Source organism: Poecilia formosa, unplaced genomic scaffold (assembly GCF_000485575.1).
Source record: "Poecilia formosa unplaced genomic scaffold, Poecilia_formosa-5.1.2 Scaffold299, whole genome shotgun sequence".
In the NCBI taxonomy this organism is placed as follows: Eukaryota; Metazoa; Chordata; class Actinopteri; order Cyprinodontiformes; family Poeciliidae; genus Poecilia; species Poecilia formosa.
This window is the reverse complement of record NW_006800238.1, coordinates 167986-180052: the sequence shown is the minus strand read 5'-3', so window position 1 is coordinate 180052 and position 12067 is coordinate 167986. Positions and strand designations below refer to the sequence as shown.

The 12067-nt window shown below is 37.6% G+C and overlaps 1 protein-coding gene across 13 annotated transcripts in view; it reads left to right on the top strand.

Moving 5' to 3' along the window:
* tenm4 (teneurin transmembrane protein 4) overlaps positions 1-12067 on the top strand; it is a 209133-nt gene that overhangs the window by 124539 nt on the left and 72527 nt on the right. For all 13 annotated transcript variants that reach the window (XM_016660825.1, XM_016660826.1, XM_016660827.1 and 10 more), the window contains 3 exons: positions 944-1138; positions 3315-3515; positions 11862-12047. In XM_016660825.1, coding sequence (XP_016516311.1) covers positions 944-1138; positions 3315-3515; positions 11862-12047 — 582 coding nt within the window. The remainder of the gene's footprint in view (positions 1-943; positions 1139-3314; positions 3516-11861; positions 12048-12067) is intronic.

Genomic DNA, 12067 nt, shown 5'->3' with positions numbered 1-12067 from the left:
TGTGGAAGAATCCTTGTTGACTTGCTGTTTGCCTGTAGTATCGCAATGTGACACAGAAATCAAATTATCTTAGCCACTCCTCTTCATAAGTCAAGTTATGTCTCGAAGAAAACATCACCTTGCCTAAATTTCCCCATTTCTAAACTTGGAGGATAATGGTGTTTTCCTTCCTTTGTATCAGATTTGTTTTATATCTTTTGGCCTTTAAATACTCCTGCAATATTAAAATATCAAAACTTTCAGCTATTAAATACACAAGATTATGATTTCTTCTAGGCTATAGTTTTATTAACTTAATATTCTATTTTTGATAACATAAACCATTTTGTTCTCTAAAGCATATTTTACTTCCTCTTCCTCTGAAAATACCATTCAGATCATTTCCCATTTTTAATGATTGGTGACTAATGTTACCATATTAACTTATGCTAGCACAGCATTGTCCATTAGGTAAGCGTGAAAGTGTTAAGATTTTAGGTCAAGTTTGCTAATGCTAGCATCTTCGCTAATGTTAGCTTCTCAAGCTATTCAGTAACATGTTTTAATTTCACACTTATGATAAATTATGAAATTTATCATAAATTGAACACAGGTAGCATATGGCTTTAACAGATTTTGTTTTCATTTGATTTCAAAAGTTTTAGGCTTTGAATATTTTAACTGATTTATAAAGCTCAACAGATTATTCTGCTTCAGCTCAGTATGCAGAATTGCATTCAGTTTACTGCATTCAGACATCATTTATGAATTAATGGGATAATACGTTTAAAAACATTGGTTTTCACAAAAACAAGTCTGGACAAAGATCAGAGTTAATTTTGCCACTATGTGTCGCTAAAAGGACTGCAGCAGAATCACTCATTTCACTTTTTGTCAGTTGAGGCTTTTATTTTACAGTGAGCTCTCCATTTAAATGGATTTCTGCTCTTTGTTCTTCTCACAGCTGCCTGTCCGGTGCTGTGCAGTGGGAATGGTCAATACCTTAAAGGTCGTTGCATGTGCCACAGCGGCTGGAAGGGCTCCGAATGTGATGTTCCCACCAGCCAGTGCATCGACATCACGTGCAGCGGCCATGGGACCTGCATTGGGGGGACCTGCATCTGCAACCCTGGATACAAAGGAGAGAACTGCGAAGAAGGTGCTTGTTTTGAATGTCACTTTGACTTGCCTTAACCTAATATAATTCCACATAATATGATTCTAGCTCATAACATCCTATCAACCTATTAGAGTTAGACATTTAAAAAGTGTACTCATGTGTGGGGGTTTCTATTTTGACTTGATAGCTTGAACTCTTCAGTAGTGAGGGGAATATACATAAATCTATGAAATATACATCGTATGTGGATTTGCTTGGTTAAATCATGGGTATGAGGCAATATTCTGGTTGAAAACAGCGCATTTAATGTCTGAAGTTCAGACAATAAAGTCTGATGTTAATCTAGGGGGAACTCCACCTTCATTTGTCGCTGGTAAGGTTTGACTAGATAAGATTGAAGGAGCCATTGTGTTTGTCAGCTCTTGAAGGCTCTCATTTCAAGATGAAAAATGGACTCTGGGACTTTGATAAATGGGGTTTGTGACATCCATAGGCCCCCATTCTATTTTAGGTGGAGTGTTAGCCATAAGGAGTGGAGGGGAATGTGCACAAGGGCCCTTTAACATTTTTACCTTTCTTCAGTGTGACCTTCAGCAGAAATGATTAATTGCCAGGAGAGAGTTTCTTGTCAGTTAGCCTCTGATCTTTGTGTCTTGAGCCCAAACCATCTGCTAAGAGGCGAGAGATCCCGTTTGTCTAGCTGTAACAGTCTTTTTATCCATTTTTTTGTTATGATAAAGGAGACCTGCCATAGTGTGGCCTACTGCTCTCAGAGGCTAGACGTTGCTCCTACTTGGCATCCATTTGCCATCTGTGTGCACAAATAACTTATAGCGAGAATGCTGATTCTGTGATTGTACGCTCCTGCGACCGTTGCTCCCTGGAAACAAGAAACGTCAGTGACGGAGCGATTAAGAGAAAAGGCTGTTTCATTGCCATGCAAACATATCATAGTTATGTCTTGTAATATGACCACAAACCTCAATGTATTTTCTGAGGATTTTATTTAACAAACCAAAATAGAGTATTATTTTGAACGCAATTTAGGAAATTACGTCTATTTTTTTTTGTTTGCTTTTTGCAAACCTTTGCCAATTATCTTTGTGACCAGGATGGGAGTGATTTATTTCTACAGAGGGCTGTAGAACCACAAGGAGGAGGCAAATGAGCTCAATTTTCTTGATGGATTTCTTAGATTAAACTCAGAACATAGTGGCAGGTTTAACAAATATGTAAAAAACACATTTTTATAAAAGTTACCTACTGCAGTTTTAGTAGGCATTGATGTAACAATCCTATGCAGCTGGTCTTGAGTTGCCAAGGGCCCTTCTGGTTTATTTTCTGATCAATGCAATACTCTCCTAGCCTGTCGATTTTAGATGGATGTCTTGGTAGGTTTGCATATGTGTCGGAGTTCAGACTTTAAATTCATACCACACTGTTCTTATTTTCATAAATAAAAGAAGTTTTCCATGTTATTTTCCCTACTCTAGAGTGATGCACCATTTTTCCTTTCATAAAATTCTAACAAAAAACATTGAAGTTTTCCATTACAACATGACAAAATGTGCAACGCTCGAGAGATACGAGTTGCCTATTCACCGTTTACTGAAATAATGGTGTGTGCACCGAGCAATGTACAAAAAACAGAGCAAAGCAAAGCCAGTAAAAGGCGCCTATGAGTTTGACTTTACAACGCTTTTTTGCCATACAAGTCTGCTTACAGACTTTTATTTACTGCTTATTTACATCCACTTAATGTAGGCTTCGCAATTTTTTTTTTTTGCCTTGTTTTTTTGCTACATGAATGTGTTTTTTTTTTTCCAGCTATGTATTTAATAAGCAAAGCTGTCCCTTCAGAGAATTTTTTTTTTTTACACAATAAATGGAGAACGCCAGCAGAAGTGTGGGCTGAACCTGTAGGTTTGTGCCATAACACCAACTAAGCAAACAGCCATTTAATTTGCTTCTATGTAAATCTTTTCTCCAGCTTTTAGAAAAAAAATAAAAAATTCTGTCTGCTCCCTCTGTTCATTCATTGTTCGTGTGCTAAGCTGGTTGCTGCTGCATTTGAGCTGAAGCCCACTGCTGTTGTCATTTTGCTCAGGCTCGAGAAAAAAAAAGAAAGAAAAAGATGCCAGGATGCTTGTGAAAAGAGGGAAACAGTAGGTGACTGGTGTGTCTAACACTCTCCCCTTTGTCAAAACGCTTTTAGTGGACTGCCTGGATCCAACGTGCTCGGGCCGAGGCGTTTGTGTCCAGGGAGAGTGCCACTGCTTCATCGGCTGGGGAGGGCCGGGATGTGAAAGCCCCCGGGCCTCCTGCATGGACCAGTGCTCTGGACATGGAGCTTTCCTGGCAGACACTGGAACCTGCAGCTGCGATCCCAACTGGACCGGCCACGACTGCTCTACAGGTAAGCACTTCCATAATGAGGGGAAACATTGGCAGGGTTTCCTTTGTAGGAGCCAACTGAGCTCTGATTGCAAGGTAGAAAAACATCTGGTATCAGGCCATCGTCTTGTTGACTGTTAACCAGTGCTTCTCAATAATGAAGCAAAAATATTTGCTCTAAAAATAAGATTGAAATACAAAATAACATATTTTGACATGGCTTATTTTATTTAGAGGTGGGACTCGATAATTTTATATTGAGTTAAGTGTAGGGTTTGTGATTAATTAATCATAATTAATCACTATATATCACCAAAATAAGATTTTACAGTTCAAAAACCCTTTTTGTTGCTAATTTGTTGAATAAATAGACAGCTGAGCCCAACAACAAATATTTTTATTGTTTTCAATCTGTTGATTTCAGTCAGTCAGATTTGGGTTATTCAACCGTCAGATTCGTGCATAATGTTATTTAACTTTTATTGATCCTGATTAATCAAGATCAGTAATTCTTGATCATTCATGTAATTACTTTGAACAAATACTTCTTTAAAAATGAGGATTGTGGATGCTGACACAAGGTTTTAGGAACATCTGTGCTGCTGCTTTGCATTGAGACAGTATTTTAGGCTTGAATTGCTTCGGTGATGGGCTAAGTCCTTATACCTCAACTGGCACACAACAATAGCAGCCAATCCGATTGTTTTTTGAAGAAAATATTAACTATCAGAGGGCAAAGAGAAGCAGTTTTGTCATCCAATCACGCTTGTTTGCAGCTGTTGCTTGTCTGCCGGATTTACGGGTGTACTTTAAACACAACACAAAAGTTCTGACTTGGGACTTTTTGTATGCAAGGAAGAAAAATGGAAAAAAAAAAAAAAATGGCATCGGTAGTCATTCCTCACCTGGAACTTCAACTTGAAATGTATGCTTTGAGCAGATGACACTAAGATTGAGGTTTTTTTTCTGGTATGAAACAAATTGTGAATATGTGGAAAGGCATCTCCTCCCCATTGTTAGGTACGGTAGAGGATCTGTTATGTTTTGGGCATGTCTGTCTCCCAAAGACCAAAGAACTTTGTTAGAGTCACAACCCCTTTAAAAAAAAAGAGAGAGAGAGATTTTAAATGAAAATCTGGTTGCCTTGACCAGAGAACTGAAAATGGGTCAACACTGGATCTTTAAACAGGACAATGACCCAAAACATGTGTCCAGATCAACACATAAATAATTAATCAGACACAAAATTAGACCTCTTTTCATGGCCAGCTAAATCGTAAAGGGAACCTGAAGCTACAGTGAAGAAAGTTTAGACAGATAATGCTGAGATTCTTCTCTCCATGTTCTCAAATTTGGCACCAAAGATTTTGTTAATTTGCTAATTTTATTAATTTTTTGCTTTGCACACATCGTTACCAAGGTATCCAATAAACTTTTGTTGTGCAGTTTATCACAACAAAGAATTAAAACAACCTTTTTTTTTTTTTAGAAACCTGTCAGTCTTTGATTAACTCCACTGTTGTGTGTAAATGCATTTCTGCCTGATTACATGTTTCTTCTAATAATTATCAGGCTTTTCTGTCTGAAGTAAACATTTTGTATTTTCCAAACTCACACAAATGCCTCAGTGGTTCCCGTCAATAATCAGTTTGAGGTTGACAGTTTGCAATCAAATCTGGTTAAATTTGTGTGATACTTTTTCTGTTGCCCATCAGAGCTTAAATTTATTACAACTGACAACTAACATCAACAACATGTAGCACAATTGACATCTCAATCACTTCCTCTGTAAAATCCCATCACTCTTGCTTCCAAATTTATCTCCCAGCTTGATTCAGATCAACTTTGCTAATTGCGAGGCTCATCAGAGATGTGAGCATTGGTGATTTTCTTAATAGAAAATGTCTCGCGTAAAGGCATAAATTAGCCTCATCAATTATCGGTTGGAAGTCCAAGGCTAGCAGTCACATTTTTGTTGATTCTGTTCTTAATTTACATCTTTTACGGACGGTTTCCTCCTTTAGTTTCTGCATGGTTAGGTGGCAGCTGCGATTGGAGGAAAAGATGCACAGCAAAGCAGGTATTCTGCGGAATGATGCAAGTTAATGCTTTCTTTAAATCTTGCTATCTTCACAAATGTGCAACATTCACAGCTAAGAATAGTTTTTTTTTCTTCTCTGCTCTGGGAGGCTGTTTCCTTTCTGTTCATTAAGTCCACAGGGAGAGTTCTCGCTTGGTAGTCAAGAAAAGGTGAATGTCATCTAAAATTTTAAGGTACAACATTCCAACTGAAAGAAAAATGAAAAGCTTCTGTTCTTACAGCAGCAGAAAAATCCCAAGCTGCTGGACATTATGGGGCTGTTGAGGTTGACACAACTCAACAATGTAAACAGCGACAGCGACGGTCGGGACTGGTGTTTCCGATTTTTAAGAAAGAAAACCATAAAGTGTTCAAACTATCAAGGCAGGACAGGGTTATTTGTATGGGACATTTCAGCAACAAGTCAAATCAAAGCTGGCAAGAAACATTACAGTCTTTTGGCAAAATAAAGAAAAGCAGTGAAAAGTTAGAATAAAGACTTTGATTAATGATGTTCTAGATATTATAAAACAAAGTTTACACTATAAACAAATGGATTTTTGGCTTTGATTTAAAGGAACTCAGTGTTTCAACACTTGCAGTTCTCTAGACATTTGTTCCAGAATAAAAGGGCAATAAAGCATCACACATTTCAGGTGTGTTAAAGCAGAGATGCATATAAACGTTGCAGGACTGGCCCTTGAAGACTGGAGGTGCAGATGCCTGCTGGTTATTGAACCTCAAATTAAGGAGAAGCTATGTGGTTTTCAGCATGTAGCCATGGAACAACAGACCAGCTCATAGCTGAGAGGGCTCATGACTTGAGCAAACATCTTTTTTTTTTTTTTCTTTTTTTTTTCCTGTATGCAGCCCATGTATAACTTTTTTTACAGCAGTCTGAACAACCCAATTCTGACCTGTTCGCCCAAAAAGAATCCGATTTGTGCCACTTACATACTTGGTGCTAAACGTATCCGATTGGTTTCAGAGTCTGCAGTCTGTCGGATTTTGTCTGATTGTTTTGGGGTCATAAAACGTTCACAACACAGAAGTCTGATTGCAGTCACAACAACTACACCAAAAAAAAAAAGAATCTGATTTCAGCAAAGATTCAGAATTGTGCTTCAAGACCTGCTGTGTGAACATAGCCTAAGATTTTTTTGTCTCCCAAGTCATTTTGTAGAGGTAACTACAGCAGTAAGAGACACCGAAAAACTTTTTGAACTTTGGGGCCACCCGACTATATGATGACCCCACCCACAACTCAGTTGTAATGGAAAACCACCCAAACTGTGTGGAGTGAAGTTTAGCCAAGTCGATGTGCGCTGATAGTCTAGTGGAAAACGGCCATAAGTGTTCATTTTGGGTGTTTTTTGAAGACTGTGACATTTTTGCCATATATATTTACTCAGTATTCACATTCAGCCATTCACAGGCTGGTAAAAATGAACGTGTTTACAGAGTCTACCATGTCAATCTTCTTGTTAGGCATGTGTCACTCATGCCGTATGCAGAATGTTACAGAAATGGGTATGTGAACGGCCAGCTAAATAATTCCCCTTCCCACCATGGTGCACGCCAAGACGCCATTTGTGAAGCCAGAAACGGCAGTGAGAAATCAAGTGTCAGGGTCTCAGCTTTGCTTTTTCACAACGATGTGGTTTTGTTGGCTTCTCCTTCCCATGAATTTAAGCGTGCACTGGAGTGGTTCACCATTGAAATGAGAGTCAACTCAAAGTCAGAATCCATGTTCTCAGTTGCTAAAAGATAGATTGCTCTATCCATGTTGGGGGCCAGTTTCTGCCCTAAGCAAAGGAATTTAAGAGACTTTTTGGCAGTAGAGACGACATAATCATGTAGAGGATGACTAAAACTGATTCATCTACATTAATTCATCTGCCACTTAGGTCTGCAGACAGTAAGTTGATGAATAAATGCTAATGCAATATTTCTTGTGAAATCTGTTATTGTTTCCTTGCAGATTTGCACTTCAGATATTTTTGGTTCAGCAGGTTTCTGATGTGTTGATAATCAGCTCTAGTTTTACAGCTGCAGTCTATTTTAATTTGTATTCACATAATTCATTCTGAAATGAGAGCCTTAGTACAGCAGCAGCCTCTCTGATCCACGAATCCCTTTTGTATTCCAAGCAGACATGATGACCTATTAGGTAATCCTAAGGATTTGGGGGGAAATGGGCAGTTAGTCTGGGTGTGCCTTGCAGAGAAAAGGCTCTGTAAATGATGATGAGTTGGCTTTTTATCCTCCTTTATCCTGTTCATTGTAGAGCTTTCTGGGCTCTAATACAGCAGTAAGCTATGCTGTGGGGTTCTGCAGAAAGCTGCATATTACCTTGCACCATGACGGAAAACATGGAAAGCTTTCAGAATACTTGAAATTGATTTCCTTTCTTGCTCTATACTTTTTATATGACAAACCTCTTTTCTCTGCTGTCTTTGGAGCTGTATACCAAAAATGTACACAGTATGTAGTAATTCTGTTACTACCAATAAAAGTATGCCTGAGGTTTTATGTATGTTTTTTATGCCATTTTTACCATTTCCTCCCACCCAGAGGAAACTTTGTTTACCCAATCCTTTTGTGCAACAGCCATCATAAGAGCAGAGGTGTTTCTCACTGTGCGAGCTCCTCTTGCCAAAGATAATGCGAGTTTATTTGTAGGTGGTAATTGCATCTTTATTATTGTAAAGGTTCCCTTTTTGTTCCAAGTGAACATTTGTGTGAAAATCACATTGGCTCTGGTTTCTCTGACCAGTATTCATTCCAGTGAACTGCAAGCATCTGTTTTCTCCCCTCTTGTCTTTAAAACATGTGTGAATGAGATCTCTAGATGTTTATTTGGTTTTTTAGCACCTTGTATTAAATGTAATCTTATCTCCAGAGAATGTGAAAGTCAGCTTGCAAAATTATCGATTTTTGTCATATTACAGCAACAAATGTAAGGTTTTAAGTGAAAGATCAGTTGTAGTGCATACTTGTGCAGGATTAAAAATGATGAATGTCCTTTAACATTTTCATAAATAATTCTTAACAATCTGAAGTATAAAAAATAGTGTAAAGAATGTCTAACTTTGTAAGCTGGTTTAAAAATGTACAATGTGCATATGTGTTTGATGGGGGAAACGTTCAGAGGGTGTGAAAACTTTTTAAGTCGATGTAAATGTTTTATGAGTGAATCATTCCCATATGTTCTGTTTGCTTATGCAGTAATCTCTGTTTGTGCGCTGGCTGTACTCAAACTCTTTGGAGGCAATTATCCAGACACTACCAGCATACTTAATGCATCAGAAGTCAGATATGAAATTAGGACTTGCAGAGTTTTTTGCTGATCTATTATAATTAGCAGAGGAGGGTGAGATTATTTTTTAAAGCTTTTTTACACACTGTTGCCATGTTAGGGTTTTTGACTGAAAAATAGCACTGAGATTCAATTTGTTACGATGGCAAAATAGGCACCGCAAACGCTATAATTGACTTATTAAAAGATTTTACCTCCAGTTTGGTCCCCTGTGGTCATACATGAATTGGTTTGGCTAATAGGCCAGTAATAATATTGTTCATTGTTGCCTATACTACTAAGCCCTCTTTTACCACAGAATAGTTAATAAAGAGGTTAACATTTCAAAGTAATCTGTCAGTGTTTAATTTCTTTGCGCTTTATGCTTGCCATGCTCTCCCTCGAGTTCATGAGATGAGGGTAAAGTCCCGGGCTCCGTCACACCCAGTCAGGGAGGTCTTTCAGCTGCCACACAATAACGGGACCAGACTTCACTGTGTCATTCTTCTGCAGTTCATGAATGCACTTCCTCCTCTGCTCAAAAAGCTCTAAAAAAAAGAAATGGAAAAAGTATATTGAAAATATTCGTCTAAAAGGCATCATCCACTGCAGCACTTTTGTTTCACTAACAATTGTACGTTGCAAGTAAGTATGCATTTCCACCACAAGATTTTGTAAAATTAAAAGTTTTTAAAAATCTCTTAAGAAAAAACTCTATACTGTATTGGTATATGGACTGATGACACCACAAGAGGCACAAAAGACAGGGTTATCATCTGGATGTTTGTGAATATTATAATGGATGATTGACTTTTCATAGATTTAGGTCCACTTGAGTTGCGTTTGACCTGCAATTCAGTCTTTTTATTTTTGCCACACTTTAAATCTGATGATTCTCAAGCCAAAATTAATACTACTGTTAATGGCAAAACTGAACAAATGGTGATTATCTTCAGAAATTCATCTCTTGCCTTAGGCCTTATGTGATGTCACTAAATGTATAGTGCTTTTAGAAAGGACCTGCAGATTTGTGTTCATGTTAACATAATTAAAAAAAGTGTAAAACAAAAAACTAAAATTAGAAATCTAAGACAAAGGCAAGACCAAGAACAGCATCTCACTTTAGTATTATTTAACGTTGGCATGTACACCAAGGTAGGTGACAAGAAATGGAAAGTTTTTATTAAACCATACAGTATATAATGTACACAGATGGATAACTTGGTATGTATAGCTAATGTTGACTAAATCACTTTGAGGGGCAGGGAAAGAGACAGATTGCTAATGTTAGCTAGCTAGCTTTGCTAACATCACCTGCACATAGCTTACTTTTTTTGTGCTTCCTTTCTAAGAGACGATAAAGTTTTAGTCACCACAGTCTCATGACTATTCTGGAGTACTACAACACTAGTATCTAAAGTGAATTTATTTAATTTTAAAGAGAAGTCGGCTGCAGGAAAGCTTCAGAAGCTGTGGAAATGGATGAAAAATCACCCAAAGCAAATGTAGCACTTCATTTCGTAAGTGTCCTTTTTAAAAACGTATTTTGTTAAATCCCGCAGTGGAAAATCATACTTCATTACGCTCTGTTTTAACTGTCAGTAAAGGGGTTGATTATTCAAGCCTTGGAGTGTCAAAAGCTAGCAACATCTGCATAGTGCTTTCTTTTTCTTGTGATGTGACTTTTACCATTAAGTGCTTTCGTCACCTTAGTTGACTGTTATTAACTGCTGTATATATAAAAAAATAATCAATTGATAATTGATTCTGATCAGTTGTCTTTAATTGTTTGTAAATAAATTGCTTCACGTAATTCCTTATTATATGAAGGAATTCTGTTTGAAAGATTTATCAAAAATATTTTAGATCAACATATTTTTTCCAATCTCTTTTTGTGAATTCCATTATTTAGTTCACTACTCATTCAGAAAAGTTCACCCCTTATTTTGTAGATTTTTTATTTTTTTTATTTTATTTTATTTTTTTTGCTTTTTGCGTGGGGGGGGGGAAAGCACAAAAAGCTACAACATAAAATGATTTTTTCATCCAACACATATAACTTGGATGTTTAAGATAATTTGAGGATGAGAGTGTGAAAATGTGGCAGCAATACGTTTTCAGTTTTTGTGAAACAAATTTTGATTATATTTCATTTCGTTAATTAAATGCAAATTGTTAGATTTGCGACACAAAATTTTTTTTTGCCTGCTGTGGAACACAGAAAAAGAAATTTCAACAGCAGAGAATAATGAAACACAACACACTGCTTTTGAAAAATACATTTTAAATTGGAGTTGGTAAGATAAAAATACAGAAAGTACACTGAGTAAATGCTCATGCCTTATAGCAAAACTAAACTTATAATTGACCCTTTGACAATTATTGCAAATTGTTTGCTATTTACATCAGCTTACCCAAGATAATGCAAAAATAAATTGGATAAAAACCTTTCAGAAAATGTCCATGGACTTCGCTTTCTACTGCCTGCTTCAACCCATGACCAAACCGGTGGCAAAGCCTTTAACTGTGCACTGTTTTAAAGTGAATAATGTTTGAGTTTTATCTGAATTAATGGACTGTTAAATTTGTAGCCTTTTTTTTTTTTTAATTCCATCTGAGTATTTTTTTTTTTATTCTTTAGCCATTTTGTGGCTCAAATAAGGAGAAAACATAAAGAACAGAAGAAGTGAGGAAGAATAAGTCTGCTAAGGCCACACAAATCTTGTCTCCTCTCGGTAATGGACTTATTAGATTTGTATTGTCAAAAAAGGATTGTCCCTATGAGGTGCAGGAATTTCTTTTCAGCTGCCATCAGACAAGGTAGTGGAGCGTGGCCGCCTTTCTTTGACAATAACTTCTGGATTTGTCTTTTTCTCTCCACCTCTGCCTTGTCCCATCACCGCCCTGTCTTCCCATTTCCTACCCCCACCGCTCCTTTCTTTCTCTCTGTCGGTCTTTTTTGTCTTCCTCTGTGTCTCTGTCTCCCACAGAGATTTGTGCAGCCGACTGTGGAGGCCATGGCGTTTGTGTTTCAGGCACCTGTCGCTGTGACGACGGCTGGATGGGCGCCGGGTGTGACCAAAGGGCGTGTCACCCGCGCTGCAACGAGCACGGCACATGCAAGGACGGCAAATGTGAATGCAGTCCTGGTTGGAACGGAGAACACTGCACCATTGGTAGGAAGAGAGGAGGCTGG